Source organism: Triturus cristatus, chromosome 7 (genome assembly GCF_964204655.1).
Source record: "Triturus cristatus chromosome 7, aTriCri1.1, whole genome shotgun sequence".
In the NCBI taxonomy this organism is placed as follows: domain Eukaryota; kingdom Metazoa; phylum Chordata; class Amphibia; order Caudata; family Salamandridae; genus Triturus; species Triturus cristatus.
This window is the reverse complement of record NC_140590.1, coordinates 528033125-528052064: the sequence shown is the minus strand read 5'-3', so window position 1 is coordinate 528052064 and position 18940 is coordinate 528033125. Positions and strand designations below refer to the sequence as shown.

Here is an 18940-nt window from a genome sequence, read left to right as displayed (position 1 = left end):
GGGCGTGGAGAAGGCTGACCTTTCCCTTGCTCCATCAGTCAAAGAGATCTGCCAGTACCCAGAAGTAAGGTCAAAGGTACTTAGATATTGGGCAGCTCCCAGCCGGTCAATCAATTCATCCGCCCTAGGGATCGGATGAGCATCAGTTTTGGTTACTGAATTCAGTCCCCGGTAGTCCACACAGAACCTCAGTTCCGGTTGGCCACCCGGTGGTGCAGCTTTCGGTACTAGTACCACCGGACTGGACCAGGGGCTACTAGAAGGTTCGATCACTCCTAGCTCCAGCATCTTAGTGACTTCACTGTTAATGCTGGCCTTCACCTTGTCTGACATCCGGTAGATCTTGGACTTCACAGGTGGGCTGTCTCCTGTGTCCACATCATGGACGCACAGGTGAGTCCTACCCGGAACAAGGGAGAACAACGAAGAGTACTGCCCCAGGACCTGGCGGCAGTCCTCCTGCTGTTCAGGAGTTAGAGATGGGGAGAGAATCACTCCCTCCACCGTCCCATCCTTTTCTTGAAACGTAAACAAATCGGGGAGAGGCTCGCTTTCCACGTCCTCTGCTCCGTCAGTCACCATCATCAAGATGACTTCGGGCCTCTCGTGGTGGGGTTTGAGGCGGTTGGCGTGCAGCACCCGTAGGGGCTGACGAGGGGTTTTAAGGTCCACCAAGTAGGTAGCCTTACCCTTCTTCTCCAACACCTCAAAGGGTCCTGACCAGCGATCCTGGAGGGCGCTAAGCTCCCCTGGTTCGATCACCCACACCTTCTGGCCAGGCTCCAACTCCACCGGGTGAGCGTTGTGGTCATACCACGCCTTCATCACTGCTTGGCTGGCTTCCAAGTTGTCAGAAGCTTGCTTCCACAACTTAGCCATTTGGCTCCGGAAGGCCAGCATGTAGCTCACCACATCCTGGGGAAACTTTCTGGGAGTTCTTTCCCATCCGTCTCTCACCAGCTTGAGAGGTCCACGTACAGGGTGCCCATACAAAAGCTCAAAGGGGCTAAAGCCCACTCCCTTCTGTGGCACTTCCCTGTAAGAAAAGAGTAGACAGGGTAGGAGGACGTCCCATTTCCTCCGCAGGCTTTCAGGCAGACTTCTGATCATGCCCTTCAAGGTTTTGTTAAACCTCTCCACCAGACCATTGGTCTGGGGGTGGTAAGGAGTGGTGAACCGGTATGTCACTCCACACTCCTTCCACATCGCCCGCATGTACGCTGACATGAAGTTGGTCCCCCTGTCGGACACAACTTCCTTGGGAAAACCCACTCGGGTAAAGATTCCCATCAGGGCCCTAGCCACAAAAGGTGCGGTTATGGTCCTCAGAGGTATTGCCTCTGGGTACCGTGTGGCATGATCCACCAGTACCAGGATAAACCTGTGACCAGCTGTCGTTGACCCACAATGTCGATGCCCACCCTTTCAAAGGGGGTGCTAACGACAGGAAGTGGTTCCAGGGGAGCTTTCAGCTTCACCCGTTTTCCCACTGGCTTGGCAAGACACACATGTCCGGCAGTAGGTATCGGACGACACTTTCATTTGAGGCCAATAAAAGTGTGGGACAAGACGGGCGAAGGTCTTGTCTTGCCCCAGGTGTCCTGCCAAGGGGATCTCGTGAGCCAACTCCAGAAGGAAGGCTCGATAACGTTGAGGGACTACCAAGGCTCGTGACGATCCATGTAGGGGTGCCTTGGGTTCACTGTAGAGGAGGCCATCCTCCCAGTAAACACTGTAGTTCCCTTCAACGTTCCCTGCTGCCTGGGCTGCGGCCTGACGCCTCAGCCCCTCAAGGGTAGGGCACTCCCTCTGGCCCTGGCAGAATTCCTCCCTGGACGGGCCTCCCTCCATGTGCCACCCGGGATGGGTAGGTCCTCCAGTTCGGTAACATCCCCCACCGCAGACTCCTGGCCCACCACCTCCGGTGGCCTATCCGTCCTACGGGGTGCGGACGCCGAGGCAGGCTCCTCCTGTCCTCGGTTCTTCCCTTGACTGGCAGCTGGCTGGGCCTTTGTTCCAGGCTCCAGCCGAAACGAACTCCCTCTCCGGGTAGTCGCGGACCTTGTGCTCACACAGGCCCAGTCAGGTGTACCCAGCATCTCAGTATGAGTCCGGTATTCCACCTCCTTCCAAGCATTGTGCTCCATGTCATTCCCCAGCAGACAATCAACTGCCATGGCAGGGCTTACGGCAACTCGAAGTGAACCTGCAACCCCCTCCCATTCAAAGGGAACCTCAGCCACCGGATAGTGGCCTGTTCTGCCGTCAGCCATCGCGGCTGGGTGGAGTACATCGGGAATTACCTGCTCCGGAGACTCCAGTTGGCTACGCACCATAGTCATACTGGCTCCTGTGTCTCTCAGAGCCTCCCCTCTTTGGCCGTTGATGGTGACCCACTGCCCATACTTTACAGTATTTGCGGGCACCTGGATCTTAGGAACCATCTCCCGTTCTCCCAGGGACACTAAAGTGACACCCGCCCACTCCCTTCCCTTAATTAAAGGCATCTCCTCCCCGAGCACTACACTAGCTACTCCGGGGGTCTTTCCTCCAATGGGAGGGGGTGGTCGTTTCGGGCACTTCGCATCTCCCTTGTAGTGTCCAACGCCACCGCACTCGTAGCAATGGACAACCCTTGGCTGCTGACTCTGGCCAGGATTAGGGTTTCTGGGTGGGTTAGCCCTAGGGGTGAATCCTGTTCCCTTCCCTTGGAAATTATTTTGGGGGCCTTTGGAGAACTCCTTTTTCTTTTCCCCTCCCTATTTCTTCTGAGGGGCGCCCTGTCCGGCCTTTTGAGTATCCCCTCCAGTCCCCCTTGTGGACACCCGGGTACTAGCCCAAATGTCCGCCTCCTCAGCAAGCTTCCGGGGATTGGTCAGCTTGCTATCCACCAGGTGTTGACGCAGTTCAGGGAAACATTTTTCGAGCAGGTGTTCCTTCAGTACTAAATCAAACAACCCCTCGTAGTTCCTCACTTCACTGCCCTGAATCCAACCCTCTAGTGCCTTCTTTGCATAGTCCAGGAAGTCCACCCAATTCTGTGTGCCCAGTTTGTGACTACCCCGGAACTTCTGTCTGTACTTTTCGGGTGTTAGTCCAAACTTTCGTATGAGCGCCACTTTCATGGTGGGGTAGTGGGTCTGCTTATCCTCCTGTAGGGCCAATAAGGCATCCCTACCAGCTGGAGGCATGTACCTGTACAATCCCCCTCCCCAATACTTCTCTGGAACCCCATGGGCCCTTAACGAGACCTCATAGGCCGCTAGCCACTTGGCAATATCGTCGCCCACCCCATAGCTAGCTACTATGTCCTTTGGCAGGTAGGGTTTGGGTTCCCTGGTGAACTCTTGGTCTTTGCTGCCACCATCAGGAACAGTGTGTGCCCCGACTCTTAGGATCTGAAGATCTATCTCTTTCAGCCTTAGCTCATGAGCCATCCTCTGTTCCTCCTTCTCTTTCTCCAGCCTTGCTAAGTCCCATGTGAGCTGTCTTTTCTCCCTCCGGTCTGTTAACTCCACTTCAGATAAGCCACCGCTAGAGACAGTGCTGCCCTTCCTGGAAAGTGTTCTGGGCCCTGCTAACAGGTTCCCCACCTCAGGTTGGTACAACCCAGCCCCCTCGCTATCAGGCTCTCCATCCCTGTCCTCCTGCTCAGCCTTACTTTCCCGTCGTGCCTCCCCCCAAGCCCTCAAGCTGGTCTGGAGTTCAGCCTTCTTGGCACCTGGGGGACAATACACCCCCTCTCGCAGACAAAACTCTCTGAGTTGGGCCACAGTGTAAGTTTCCACATCTTCCAACACAAACTCCATTTTGCCCACTCAGAATAGAAGACAGGTGTTTACAGAAGCTATGCAGGGGGGTACCTTTTGTAATACCTCCTCCCACCACCAGAGTAAATTTGGAAAAAACAAAACTCAGAATTAGGAAGTCCGCTTTGAGAGAACTCCCGGTGTAGGCCTATGGACTACCCACAGTTATTGTCGAGTATACGTAGGCACAGCTCTATCCCGCCGCTGAACACCAATTATGTTAGAAAAACACCCCACTCCCACACCTGAAGAGGTTGGTGGTAATGGGGTCTTTTCCCAGACATACACAGTGGTAGCTTGGCTCGAGTGGTCAGGGGTCAGGCACCGTGTTAAGCATACGCAATACCCACACAATAACCATGCGTGCATCCGTTCCAAAAACGTCACTACACCTTAAAAATTATGAAAATATCTCTGTGTTTATCTTCTTTTCTCTTAGTTACTGATTAAATAAATAATAATACAATCACAGTACACAAGCTTCTCCTTAGAAAGTGCAGGTCAAATAAATAATAACACTTTACAGGTGCAATAAATAGGATCAGGTCAAATAAATACTGTGAGGGAATAAATACTGTGCAGGAATAAGTCAGCTCAGGACAATAAATACATGACAGGAATAACTTAAATACAATAAATACAGTACCCTCAATAAATAATATCAGCCAACAATGACATTTGTAAAATCAGATCACATTTAAAATACTATGGGCTGATTTGGCCCAGTCACAGCTTGTGGTTAGGTGGATGGCCTGAGGGTGTCTCACCTAGCTTGGGTAAGGCTGAGGCTAAAACTGAGGTAGATCAAGGGTAATCTAGGAATCTGGCTCTCCCAAACTACACAACCCCTCACACAGGTCACTGTATCAGTCTCAGTCCACCCCTGGCACTTCCAGGCTGGTCCTAACACCTCTTTATCCCCTAGGATGGTCTCTTAGGGCTCCACAGGGCCTTAGGCGCCCTCTATTCCACTTACTGCCCTTTTTATGAAGCTCCGACGCCGCTGGAGTCGTGTCGACGCCGTGAGGCGGTTCCGGTTCGATGTCGGCGGCCTCGGCACAATGTCAATTCTTGACGACGCCGGTAGACGGTTCCGGTTCGATGTCGGCGGCCTCGGCTCGATGACGACCTCCGGTTCGAGGACGTCGGGCAGTCTTGGCTCGATGTCGACCTCGGGCGGCTCCGGTTCGATGACGTCGGCCGGCCTTGGCTCGATGTCGACTTCCGTCGGCTCCGGAGCGCGATCTCCACTCCCGACCTCCGGTGCTCCTCTCCTCGGGTTCCGGCGACTCCGGAGTGCGATCTCCACTCCCGACCTCCGGCACGATTCTCTTCAGGTTCCGGCGACTCCGGAGTGCGTTTTCCACTCCCGACCTCCGGCACGCTTCACCTCGGTCTCCGGTGACTCCGGAGGGCGGACTTCACTCCCCCGTCGACGCCGCTCACTCGACCTCGGGTGACTTCCTCCTCGACCTCTGGTACTCTCCACGACCTCCGTCGGCGCCCTCTCTCGACCTCTGGCGGCTCCGGGTACGACGTCTGCTTTCCAGTCAGCGCCGCTTCTCCACCTCGGGCTCCAGGTCTCAGGCTTCTCGACGTCGGACTCCAGGGAAACCAATAAACAGGTCAGATTCTTGCTTTTCTTTTCTTCTAAGGCCTGTTCCTGCTGTCCAGGTCCTTAAGATGGTTTTTCTTGCTTTGTCCCACACAGGGCTCCAGGCTGGGCTCAGTCAGTAGGGACTAGTATCAAGGGTGGGTTTATGGACCCCGCTCCAGGCACAAGTTTCCACCCCTGCTGCCTCACTCCTTCCTCCTTCAGGTTTCTGCTCCTCTCTTCACCAGTCAGGTGCCAACTGCCAGCTCCAACTGTCAACTCTGGCTTAGCTTCCCAACATTCCAAACCGCCTCCAACTGTCACAGGGTTCTGGAATGTTCTGGAAGGTTTTAGTAGGTTCCAGTGGGTTCTGATGATGTCACAGGTGGCCACCATTTTGTGCTCCAGGCCCTCAGACAGAAGTTCCAGGGGTAGATAAAATGGCTCCCTGAATCTGCATCAATACGAAAAAGTCTGGTGGTTCCCAAAAAGGAAAAAATACTAACAGGGTTTGAGGCAAAAGTGGGACAAAATAAATAATGATGAGGAGGGACCACCCAAAGGGCTGACAGGTCTAACACCCCCCATTTCATTTTCTAGAACATCTGTTGTGCTGTGTGTATTTGTGGTGCTTCATCTACAAAGGCATTTTAAAACTGGCATCTAAAGAGGCAGATAAATGTGCACATATGTAAATATTTTGTTTATGCTTGTCCTCGGTAAAAACCACAATAGCACACCTTTCAAATTCATGAATAAAGAGGTGAAAATTGTTAATATAGTCAGATAAGACATCAAGTGGGAGATTTGCACAGAGCATGATGAAATGCAAGAAAGCTGGTTACATGATCTGATGTCCACAGCAGTGGCTCAGGTGTGTTCTTGTAGGTTTAAGCTAACAATGCTTTTGCTAAGAAGAGAAATGTGCGACCCTGAAAAATTGTTTATGTGCTCCAAATGCAATTATCTCCGCCCTTTCAACAAGGTCACTATACTCAATTCTTAATTGGTTGTATTTAAACCATTACTATATGCATTCATCATTTGTACTGCTGCTTTTTTATGTCTCTACTTTTAGTGATGTTCATTAGGTTTCTCATGAGCCCACTTGGAATATGTCGTATAACTTTTGTGTTAATAGAACTAATTCTTTATTATTTATCTGTTTCATTATTTCCTACTTGTCCCTGTGTTAAAAAGCATCTCAGTTATGTACAAGAAACAACATGCAATGAGAAAGAATAGCTGTCAGTACTATTGTAATCAATAACTTTCCCTACAATGTCCTTTGTAATCATTTGTAAGTGGTCAGGCCACTCTTCCAGGTCGAGGCGGCACGGCGTGGGTTGGTCAATGAATACATACTAACGTTCCTCACCATTACTAATCCGATTGCTCCTCTAGAAGATACCTCACCATTGGTAAGACAACTGTAACAGGCTTAGTAGAATTTGCAACGAACTTCTCTATTCTAGATGTATCATGGTTACACTCAATTAGTTTTAACCCCTTGCATGCCCGCCCCTTTCCCCGCCCAGTGCCGCGCCTTCCATTAGCGGGCGGAGTTCATGACGAGCTGGACTCGTCGTCATGGGCACTGAAGGGGTTAAGAACTCCTCTATCTCAGTTGTATGGAAGTACCGCTCAAGATAGCAATTTATATCCTGCATTGCCTATACTGTTCAATAATTTTTCTTCTTCCTGTGTGTCTTGAGGTGTTAATTCTCCTAGCCACCAATATCAAGGAAGCACAATTACAGTTCTATCATGATTATAATTGGTATTGTCACGATTTGTGATGGTATTCAAGAGATCACAACACTATAAACCTATAATATTGATGACAATGTCCTTTTCTGAATGCTGCTGTGTCACAAGCACTTGGTCTTAAAGAGGTGTTTCAAATCGTCCCTCTAAGAGTTAATCTAATTACCTGTGGGATCTACACCCGTCACTTTGATGTATGCTGTCTGGAGACCTAAAAGTGATGTACAGTCAATACCTTAGTGTTCGAGAATTTCTCCTATAAAGGGTTATTAGACGGTACTGGTGCTCTACTGTGGTCAGTGCTATTGGAGAAGGTGACAATCCGACAATTATTAAGATGGATAACTAATTCGAGATCTGCTGCGATTTATCATTTTGCTGACTGTTTGAGACATATGCCTAGCTTAGTTATTTTGTCCACATCAAGAACAATTGTACCTTGACCAGACCTGATGATATCACCGAGATCTTTCAAAACGTTTCTCTTCAATAATCTCAACATGCTTGGTATGTTGCTGTCTAATAGTGATACCTTTATGTATGATGGTATTCTCTTCAGATGACATGCATATCTGGTCCTGGTGGTTACTGCATTTAATGTCTGCCTGTGTGGTTCGCAGAATTTGCTTTGGCCCCTTCCACCTTTTGTGTAGTACCATCACAAGTAGTTTATTTTGCCACAATCTATTTGGGTTTATGCTATTATTGTTTCTCATTTAACTAGTATGATGGTCACTGTTTACGTTTTTGCAGGAATCCCTGAAATTTGAACAGGGAGGCTACTCTCAGTAATACATCAATATTTACTCCATTAATGGATCTTCCGAGTCGAATGTTCAGGTTCTTCTGTGTAACTTTCGCTTTCTTTACAACCCTTCTTGTGCAATGTTGTACTGTGGTGTTCTTGGCAGGGCAGAATTTTACTGGTTCGATATGCATTTTGGCCACGTTGTTTTAGAGTTTGACCCATACTCTATCATAGATCGCATATGCGGTGCTTCAGTCTGTAATCCTAATCTGACAATACCCATATAAGCAAACAATTCAAACCCAGCTTTTACCTCCCAATACACTATAAGGCTAGTCCCAACAAATCATATGCACATTTGTCTAACCATAGAAATTGGTGTGTATTTGTTGCACATTTACAGTGTGGTTCTGGCTCCCTCTTGCATGCCTTCGGACCTCAGGGAATCAGTCGGGATATCTTCTGGTAAGTCCCTCCATGGTGCAGTCTGCCCCCTTAGAACGCATTGCCCAACCCATAGTAGAGACTTCCATTCCAGCACAGGCAATGCTGGTTCCTTCAACTCGGGTCTCAGCACCGGATCATCCAGCAGCGCCAATGTTGAATCCTGAAGCGATGTTGGCTTGAACTCACTTGATGCCCTGCTGCAAAATTACACAAGCAGACTGTTGTAATGCAGCCGGACTCTAACCAAGTGCCTGTACTGTTGCGTATACCAGCAGTGGGTCCTTTATCCTTTGTTCTTGCTCTGATCACGTGCTAGAGCAAGGTGCACCCCAGGAAGGGCACTGATAATGGTGAGGGTTTGGCCTGCACTACTGCATGATGCTTTATACCTCTAGACTTAACTTCCTGAGACAGAACTTTACTTGCCACATGGGCCATCAACGGAAGAAAGTGCCTCATTTGCAGTGGTGGTGTAAAAGGCAACTGAGGTACTTGAATTAAAGCCGCCTTCCGCTGGGACAAGGACCAATGCCAGCTACATTTGAACCATTACTCAAATTGAATGAATCCCAGACAGATACCCTGATGGCTACCAGGTCGCAACCATGTTTTTGCCTACCAGATGTCAGACCGGCACCCGGTAATCTGGATTTTCTCACTAAGCACTCTACTCCGGATAGTCTCACTGTACAGGCCTTGACTGTTAAGACAAGGTGAACCCAATTCCTTTCTGACCAAAATCTGGACTGTTTACCCTTGCAAAACATTTCCACGCCAGTTCCAGTAATGTAGGGCTATTCTAGCGGGCTGGTGTATAGGCAGAGAGCCTTTCCAGTCAGGGATGCAGTAGGTAGTCGAGTCCTTTGCAAGTGCACAGGCCAGCAGGGGAACACGTCACTTTACTATTCCCTAAACAGAGCAAGCTCAACCAATAACGGGAAGGATCCCGCATTTCAACCTGCGTAAGCATTCCAAAATACAGTCGTGCCTTGCAAATTGTTCAGAATTGTTTCCTCTCCATCGAACATCCATCCCATGCCAGAATGAAAGACCACCAACCGGAGCGGCGTGCAGCTCAGCTGCAAAATTCTCTGGCTCAAATCTGTCCACTGGTTAATATTCTAAGGGGACAAATCTGTGGTTAGATAGAGTATCCTCTTAACCAAAGGTAATTTGTTTATCTGCCCAGTGCATACCAGCAGGTGAAGTTGGGCGTGCATGGGAGCTTTGAGGGTGCACTGTAATCCCGTACTTAATTCCATACAATGGTGTGGACGCCATTGTATAAAATTAAGTACAGGATTAGTCTAGGTTGGCCTGCTATATTTACAATACTTGATCTGTCAAATAGAACCCACCAAATGCGATTGGATGGAGGGTAAGGTAGTATAAGGTGTCCTATAATAGGGTCGAGTTTTTTCCTATTCGGAATGCCACACACGTTTATTCTGGGGGAAGACGAATGCACTGTTTACCAGAGGAAAATGAATGAAGTCATGCAATTTCAGCTGATGGCGAGAGGAAGCATTTTGCAAGGGGTGTATGTGCGGGCTTACAAAGCAACAGCCGAGATAGGCTGATGTAGACTGCTAAATAGGACTATAGAGTTCAAAGGTAGTGTAGGTATCTTATTGCAGACATAATTATGGGTTAGCCGAATTGTATGCCAGCACTATCATTTTTGCAAAACTTGAAACCTGCGAGTCAGACAGAATGGCTTCAACATGGAGCTGGAGATCTGTTCCCATATTTTCTGGACTATTCAACATTTTTGACAGTGTGCCAAGGAAGACATGTGCCTTCTCCCAAAACTACAGAATTCAAGTTGTGCCACAAAAGTGCAGGTAGCAGTTGTCGGTCACGGACACACAAGGAGAGGTCCTGTTTAAAGTAGTGCTCCCGGTTACTGGCCAAGTCGCGGAATTGGTTGTGCTTCATATCACAGGCTCACTCTTGCCACTAAAAGTCAGATGAGACGCAGGCACCCTTCTCTACCAGCGTCATCCAACCCAGTCCATTCTGGGGCTGCTGAATAATGCTTATTTTGTTAGCATTCCCTAACGCACACCGGCGACTATTAGAGCCAGTCTGCGCCTGGACTGCACCCAGTGGCAGAACCCCTGGACCCCGCGAATGCCACGACACCCGACTCAGCTACGATGCCAACACTCCACACACAACACCGGACCATCATACCCCAGGGTTCATCCCTCTGCCCAACACTGAACACCTACATGGCACCGCTCGCCTAATCTCAACATAATCGTACGTTGATGACACGCAGCTGATTCCTCTCCCTCACAAAGGACCCCCCCACACTGCCAAACAAGGGAATCAAGGCCATCGCCAAATGGAAGAGGAGTCGACTGAAGCTGAACTCTGACACCGACCACGCATGCAAGCTGAGGGGTCATTCTCTACCCCACCCTCTCCATGACTAAGCAGGTCAACCCGCTTCAACGCCCTCTGCATGCTCCACAGGACCTGCAAGTGGATCCCCACGAAATGAGAACGGTCTCCCATGCCCTCAGCAGCAGACTGGACTACAGAAACGCCCTCTACGCAGGAGCCTCGGCCAAACTCCTGAAACTGCTTTAATGCACCCAGAACGCCTCTGCACGCCTGATCCTAAACATCCCTCGCCGCAGGTAAGTTTCTGCCCAGCACAGAGTCAGTCCAATATCCTTACTCAACTTGCAATGGAGGTGATTAGGAATGGGGTGGCATGGCTGGTGGGCATCCTGCCCACCCCCACGATCTCTTACAAGCTGCCCTGCCAGTGTCACATCTGGACATAAGGTGGTATTGATTGAAGGCAGATCATGCTGTGTTTAGTTAGCTTTGATCAGCGTCCGGGGTGGGGGCCTCTGGCTCCTGGGTGGATACCTACGCAGCATGACGTAAAAGGCACAAGGGAACTTTATACTTTCTTTTTCAACATAAGCCCTTGTGCTGCATAATTCAATACTTATATGGTCCCAAAGGCAAGACCTATTGACTATGCTAATTTAGCTTGAAGCTGCTGGTCTTTAAACAGTGCATTGCCATTTCTTCCGTACTAGAGTCCATCATGCACTTTAGATCATTGACATGTGCCCACCTCCACATCTCTGCAACAGCCTTGCATACAGCTTTTAAAATCTGCCATGGAGGCAATTTTTTTGTCTATGTCTGAGGAATTGGGCAATGTACTGAGTGATCTGTGACGTTGTAAAGGGCTGTGGTTTTTTTTTTAGAGAAGGATCCACTTTGGACTGTTCATAGAAAAAACTTGAACCACAAGGAGACCAGAGCTGTCTAGAAGTTTTACCCATTGGCATAACTTTGTTAAGCCTGACAGCTGATGAATGACACATGAAGGCCACTACCGATCAAGTGACCAGGCAAGTCTACAGGAGGCAGCCTACGTTTTTGGGAGGAGGATGGGGACCCATTTCTAGGTGAAAGGATTCATGTGACAATCATACTGGCTACAAGGGGTGTCTTTTCCCCAGCACACAATTAAAATATCTGTAAATCAACTGTGCACCTCGTTCAGAATGTGCTTAATTTGTCTTTTAATTGGGAAGTGTGGAAATAACAAATAGTGTAATACTACCAAAACAAATTGACGCACTAGGTGACTACTGTGCTGTATAGGTCTGTGCAAAGATGTCAATTTCATCACAACGCTACAACAATGCTCTGCCACTGAACTCTAACTACTGTCAAGGCACTGCACCGCTATCCTATAAACCACTACATTACTGAACACCACGCTATTCTAAGCACCATTACGCCAATGCACCCTAAACACTACATAATCCCAGTATGTTACCCCTCTACACTACGCTCTATGCCACTAGCCTTTACAGTCTACACTACTCTCCTGGAGTCAGGTTATAAGGGCAAGCTATTTTTAGGGCTAGCAGGCCGATTCTGGCAAGAGCTCAGCCAGCAATGAACAGGCGTTCTTACAGGAAAGTGCACGCGCAATACAGATAAATTTAAATCGTTTGACATGTTTGCTTTACGTTCAAGGGTCAAACGTCCACTTGTTTTCTTACGAATTGCTAGTTTAATCCATACTAATTGTTACTCATTTTATCCTGGGGACGGATCTTTATTTTTCTTCAGACAGTCAAGTTAGGGGATTTTGAATGGAAAGGGACTGGGGTAGTGTGCTGATGGAGTTTAACTTAGTCCCCGTTTGCCTGAATTATGACAAATTACTATTGAAACTCCAACCCCGCCCAGGATCGTGGCCATGCAGTCAACTGCATGATACCACCAAATCTGAATGCGAACACTGCAAATAAAAGTGATACAAAATCGAAATATAGCAATACACTTTATTAACAATGTACAGTATTCGAAATATTCCAGTCTGCTTTTATGCACAGGCCATCAATTTATTCCATTTTCTGTGCAAGTCTTCGAAGTAGCAACGTTGTGAACTTGACTTGCAACTTTGACATTCACACCAAGGCTAACAGGCAATTAAAAAAGTTAACATTAAAAAATTGTGGAAATGTTTCAACACCAAGAAAAACGTGTAAAGACTACAGGAAGTGGTTTTGGTACAGAATGTCTTGATCACGGCATGAATACTTACAAAGGAATGAATCACTTGCCATAACATTCATACAGCAAGTTTACTTTGGATTCAAAATTACCATCCTGTAAAAAATATATAAGGGGTGTAATATCACCAGCTACAGATGCTCACTGTAAGCTCCGTTTTAGGCAGGGCCCGGCTGTGACTGGAAATGCAGTAGGTCGGGCACTTAAATTAGCAGGACCGCCATTTGTTTCTGCACGCCAATGCACCGTTTACACAGGAGCAATCAGGAGAAAACAGGAAACAGCCAAGCACTCTGCACTGCAACACGCCACCTTAACAGCTAACCAGCATTACTCAACTGCTACACAACTGCGCCTAGTGCACAAAAATACACAAGAGAAGAGATTAGATTCCGGACCACAATCCCTGTACAAATTTGAAACATTTTATACAGTGAGCTCTTACCACTAAGTTGAAAATGACATTTGCAATTTAACTTTCAGATTTTTGTAAACCAAGGGAGAATGTCAAAGTGACTCCATAGGACTACCAGTTTAACTATTTTCATCTATCAGAACTCAGTGTATAAACAAAGTTGAATTTTACCTCAAATATCCAAGCCAATAGAGATATCTGTAGTCGTTCACTTCACTAAATTACAAAAAATTGGAACAGCGACAATGGCACATGAAAAGCAATGTCTATCACTTGAGGCGCAAATTTAAAGTAAAAGGTTAACAGAACTGTTAGCAAAATGTTACAAATAACCACCTTTTAAACAGGTTACTTGTGTCACGGGGCTTGACAACTGACTGATCGGTCCTGTGATCTTTATTCTCCAGAGTCCATTAAGTAGACGTCTTTCGTTGTTGAATCTAAAGTGGAAGAGATAGAATGTTAGGTTACATAGTATATACATGGTGCAAGCGTGCCACATGATGCCAATCTTCTATGGTTATGTAACTAGTGATCCCCAGCACTTTAAGAGAGCCGGGCAAAACATCGTGCTGTGGTAAGTGACCCAAGTGATCACGCACGTCGGTGAAAAAAGTACGCGCGTACAGTAGACACTTGTCCTCCAATCAAGGAAATTGGATGACAAAACGGTTCAATAAGAACATTTAGTGTATCAATTCAGGGCCCAAATAACTAAGGCACGCGCCGTCTGATATCTTGGTCAGCTTTCCAATGCCATTTGCGACTGTAACGGGGGTGTTCATCAATGCCATTTTTTTTTTTACATTGTACATATTATAAGGGACGCGAAGAAAGCTCATTGATGGAGCTGAACGCCCGCCATAACCAGCTTTCGTAATTATAGAATGTACAGTTGCGATTAGAAGCGTAACCCGATCAGTGGCAAGCGTGTGCCTGAATCAATTGTACCCGGGATTGATTTACTGACTCCCACTCAACTCGTAGTGATAACCAAACACGTGGCTCGACAGGCTGATACCTTTATGGCTGTATGCAGCCACTAAAATCGGTCAAGAATGCTACCTAGAGACAATACTTACTGGAAGGGTATCTGAACTCAGCTGGGTACATGTACATACATATACCAAACAATGAGGTATGTACAGACGCACTATCCTTTCGCTATCTCGCTGTACGCCTACTCAGGAGATGACCCTCGCTACATCCCTCAGTACTTGCTTGCTGCTCAATACACCTAACTTCTGAAAACGATGGATAGTGCTTCTTTAGCATGTGAACACAAACCTGCTCCAATATACGCCCACAGAAACTGGTCCCTGGAAGATCAGGTCAAATCAGTTTAAAATCTGCAATACTGGCCAATATTCTGTTAGCAAACAGGAGACCCGCAAACAGGAGACCCGCAGCTTTAAAGGGGGAAAATGCAGATGTTGGATAAAAACAGTAAAATAGCATTGTATTTAAGTCAGTCAGTATAAATTAAACAACGGCAAGGACATTACTAAAGACACTCAAGCTCGTCTTGCGGCCTTACGCTTAGGCAGCCAACCAATGCTTTGGAGCAACACTCACGGTTCCTCAAGCATTAGTCTTAATGCCACAAACGATAAACTGCGCTCAATTCGTCACTAGAAGCGGTGCATTTACCGTGGTCCTACGAAGACACCGCTCCCTCTTCCTCTGGCGATTTGGGAGGGGTCGCAGAGCGCGATCTGGACTTTGACTCTTTCTTGGAAGGAGGCGGCGTGACTCTGGATCGGGATCTCGAGCGGGACCTGGAGACGGTGGAGGACTTAGACTTCGATCTTCGGACGGACCGGGACTTCGAGGTGGAGCGAGACCTTGATCGTGTGCGGGACCTTGACTTGGAGCGGCTGTAACGGCTCCTGCTGCGGGACCTGGAGCGGCTTCGACTGCGGGACCTCGACCGACGACGCCTCCTGGGACTGTAAAAAAAAAAAAAACACAGCAGGACAGTAAAACAGTGTACATTGAGCTGGTCGAACGCAGCCAACTGTCAAAACTAGCGCAATAATCTTTAAACTCAAAACTAGATCTACATTAAAAATACACACAACATAAATTAGATATACAATAACATAAAAGATTATCTCGGGGACTAAAGGAAAAGGAGCAGCATTAACTGCCTCCGCTGGTCGCCCATCAGACCGAAGCAGCCATTTTGAACACCACGCGCAGAGTAGAGATGGAGGCCATCTTGCGGGAGCGGCACGTGTGACTGAGACTATTGTTCTTGCTAAATTGCTAACAGAAAAGGGAAGCAGGTCCTATTCTGTTTGCGACCCGTGCCCCAAATATTATACTAAATATCTATAGTATCGAGGAGGCCAAAACATTCAGCCGCTTAAAAAAACCAAAAGCATACCACACGGAAAGGTACATTTAGCTGCATCGTTCCCACCCATAACTCCTCCCAGCGCCATTTTAGCCATTACAGAATTAAGTCTCACCTGCGACTCCGGCGTCCATAACTCCCTCCACTGCCTCCATATCTTCGGGGTGGTGGTCCCCTACGGCTATGATGCGAGTCGGGTGGCCTTCCATAACGCGCCATCTGCACCCTGAGTTCGCGCCCATCCAGGACGGCTCCGTCCATAGCGTCCATCGCATCTTCGGCATCACGTTTATCGTGGAATCGTACGAAGGCAAACCCGCGGCTCTCCTTCGTGTATCGGTCGCGGGGAATATAGACGTCGCCTACTCGCCCATACTTCTCAAAAACTCTTCGCAGTGTTTCGGGCGACGTCCTGTAGGTAAGATTGTCCACCTTCAAGGACGTCATGCCTTCAACGTCAGGCGGCGGCCTGCCGTAACTCATCTCCGGGGAACCCGTGAGAGGCGTCGGGCGGAACCTAAACTATCAGGAAGGTGAAGGAGACAGCCGTAGGCACCCACACTGCCAGAAGCTTCGGCAAAAGTTCGTTACAAATAAAAGCAAAAAAAAGAACCTGCTACAAAACGGCGCTGGGTATGCGCGTTGGAGACAAAAGGCGTTGCTCCACACCTGACTTCAAGATGACGGTTTGATGGAAAATGCGCGGGGAATGGCGCGCGCCCTCTCTTCTTAACTCCTCGGGAGCCTACAAAATGGCGGACAGCCACGCCTCTTGGCGCCAAGACCCAATAAGAAGGGCGCTGGAGGGTAGAGGTGGAGACCATATTCGAAAGTAGGCGCGAGCCCCGTTCTTAAATATTCGTTGTGGTTTTTGTACATAAACATTTATCAAAATGTAGACCGACATTTAATATTTGGAGCTATATATAATATCGACATTTAATATTTGGAGCTATACTTAATATCGATTAAAGCGATTATGGCAATTTACATTTATTCGATTCACATTTTGAGCAATGAATAGATTCTCCAATTTGATCATCTGTGTGTATTAACTTACCTCGGCGTATAGGGGCCGAATATTTAGCTGTTTTGGTTACACGTTTCATTCGTTTTAAGATGGCAGCTAAAGTGGTTACTGTGAAGGACGCTGGGGTCCAGTCTGAAACACTCTCCCTCACCCCGGAAACTGACGAGGAGCACCGCCTCTGAGAGAGAAGGGGGGCGGGGTTATTGTACCGAACAATAGAATGTGTTAATTATTGTGTTTTATTTAGTTTTACGTTTTCATAAAAAATAATGTGATTGTTATGCGCATCAGGTACTATATATATATCAGTCTATCAGTAGGTAGAACTAGAACCGAGCAACAGTTCACCTTTTACCGAGTAGTCACTCTCTCAGAAGGTAAAATGCCACGATTATAGAGAACGGTAGACGTTTTGCTTCGGATAAATTTCATTTTTTTGCCTCTATACAATGGTCTCATGCGTGCCTTACTCGAGTTGCGCATGGTCCCCGAAACTGACGTCATAAAAGTAACAGATTGCCATGAGGTAGGAGGAGTACCCGCAACTTTGTTTAAGTATTGGTATTTTATTCTGAGATATAAAATGTTAAAAAAAACAACAGTTCATAAAAAAGACAGCTAACTCACGAGGATGTGTGTCGTAACGGAATAAAAGGTCCGTATTCTCGATGGTATGTTCATGTAGTTTATTAGGTAACCAATAAATGAAGTAAGGTGCAATGAACGAACCCCAACAGGAGCAGCCTGATTGCTGCTCAGCCCTACTCTCAACTGACATTCATGCACGCACACAACACTCTATGACATCATACACTCATGCTAACATTCTACAACATACACTGGCTGAGCAGCAAGCTGGAAGCAGACACCACACTTCTCCCCCCTTTAATAAAACACCAAAAATGCAAATGCAAAGATAAGCATAATAGCGACATCAAAAGGAAGAAGCAAACAGTCTGAATGTCAATAAAGGAAAGTAACTAAAAGAGAACATATTGCAATTATTATGATAGAGGATTCTGCCCTAAAACAATGGAATTAATAAGCAGACTAACGATGAGAAGATAACACTAAAATAAGAAAGCAAAAAGGGAATGCAAACCTCGGCAAGGAATAACAGGAATAATCCAAATAACACACACCCATCTTCCCCCTTTAATAGAACGACAAAGAAAACATGAATAGGAAGCGCAAAAGAAGAGGAAAAGTAGGAAATGTCAACAATCTAAAAAGAACGGAAAAAATACGGAAGGACAACACCACCGTAGCAATAGAAATGAAACACACATAACAAAAGGAATGACGCTCCAAATCACCACCCAACATACTAGTTGGCCATACCAGAATGAAGATGGCAAGAAGAAACAGCAAAAGAAACAAACAGAGCGAAGTAAAAGACAAGAAAAACACTCTCAAATGAATAAGAGATGTGTAAGGAAAACAGACTAGTAAAATAGTAAAGTGTTACAATGTAAAATCAACGTACAGGTACCATGTAAGATGAAATACAAAGTGACAACCAGAATATGTAGATAAGATACCAGAATTAACAAACATAAGCTATTACAACACAATTACATACACAACATATGCCATAAAGAAAGGCACCGTAAGTAAATGCAACGTAAAGTAATGTAACCACTAATGTATGAAGAAACATTGTGAATGACAATCACGAAGGATAAGGAACATGAAAAATAAGGTAAATCTTGGATAACCTAGTAAGTGACTTGACGAATCACGAAAAAGGAATCACGAAGGATAAGGCACATGTAAAATAAGGTAACCCTTGGATAACATAGTAAGTGACCTGACGAGTCACGAAACATGGCAAGGAAACATACCATAAAAGATAACAGTGTTGGTGACCTGGCAAGTCACGTAACATAGAAATGTAACATACTAAGATCCTAAACTTGGTGACCTGACAAGTCACGTAACATAAGAGCAAAATCACTCTTCAGATTTCCATGAGAAAATCCCTATGGAATTTTTAACCTATAACATTGCAATAAAAATTATGATAAAACACTATAGATTCTCCAACAAAAATTGAGAAAGAATCACTGTAAAGTAAGGTACACAGCCAGTAGGCTATTAAAACAAGCAGACACCACAATGTGGCCTAACGGCCTGCCGATTTAGGAGCTGGTAAACCAGGTTCCTGTCTCAGCGTCGGCTCACCATCCCAGTGACTGCGCAAATCTC

The 18940-nt window shown here is 46.9% G+C and overlaps 1 protein-coding gene across 3 annotated transcripts; it reads right to left on the bottom strand.

The window, feature by feature from the left end:
* Positions 1-12682: 12682 nt before the first annotated feature.
* SRSF2 (serine and arginine rich splicing factor 2) lies at positions 12683-16406 on the bottom strand. 3 transcript variants are annotated; one of them, XR_014966535.1, is made up of 4 exons: positions 15818-16406; positions 14631-15292; positions 13680-13783; positions 12683-13283 (listed from the first exon to the last, which is right to left on the bottom strand). XR_014966535.1 is itself a non-coding variant. In XM_085616898.1 (3 exons), the coding sequence occupies exons 1-2, from the start codon at positions 16183-16185 to the stop codon at positions 15001-15003; spliced, it is 660 nt and encodes a 219-aa protein (XP_085473024.1). In that variant the 5' UTR covers positions 16186-16406; the 3' UTR covers positions 12683-13783; positions 14994-15000. The 3 variants fall into 3 exon arrangements, 1 of the variants encoding a protein (XP_085473024.1); XR_014966534.1 differs by having other exon boundaries at positions 14994-15292; XM_085616898.1 differs by having other exon boundaries at positions 12683-13783; positions 14994-15292.
* Positions 16407-18940: the final 2534 nt, after the last annotated feature.

Bases quoted from the DNA above. Each gene is read 5' to 3' on its own strand.
- SRSF2 (XM_085616898.1), bottom strand. From the start codon at position 16,185: ATGAGTTACGGCAGGCCGCCGCCTGACGTTGAAGGCATGACGTCCTTG. The intron at 15,293-15,817 runs GTGAGACTTAAT...TTTTTTTTACAG, and splicing joins TATGGACGCCGGAGTCGCAG to TCCCAGGAGGCGTCGTCGGT.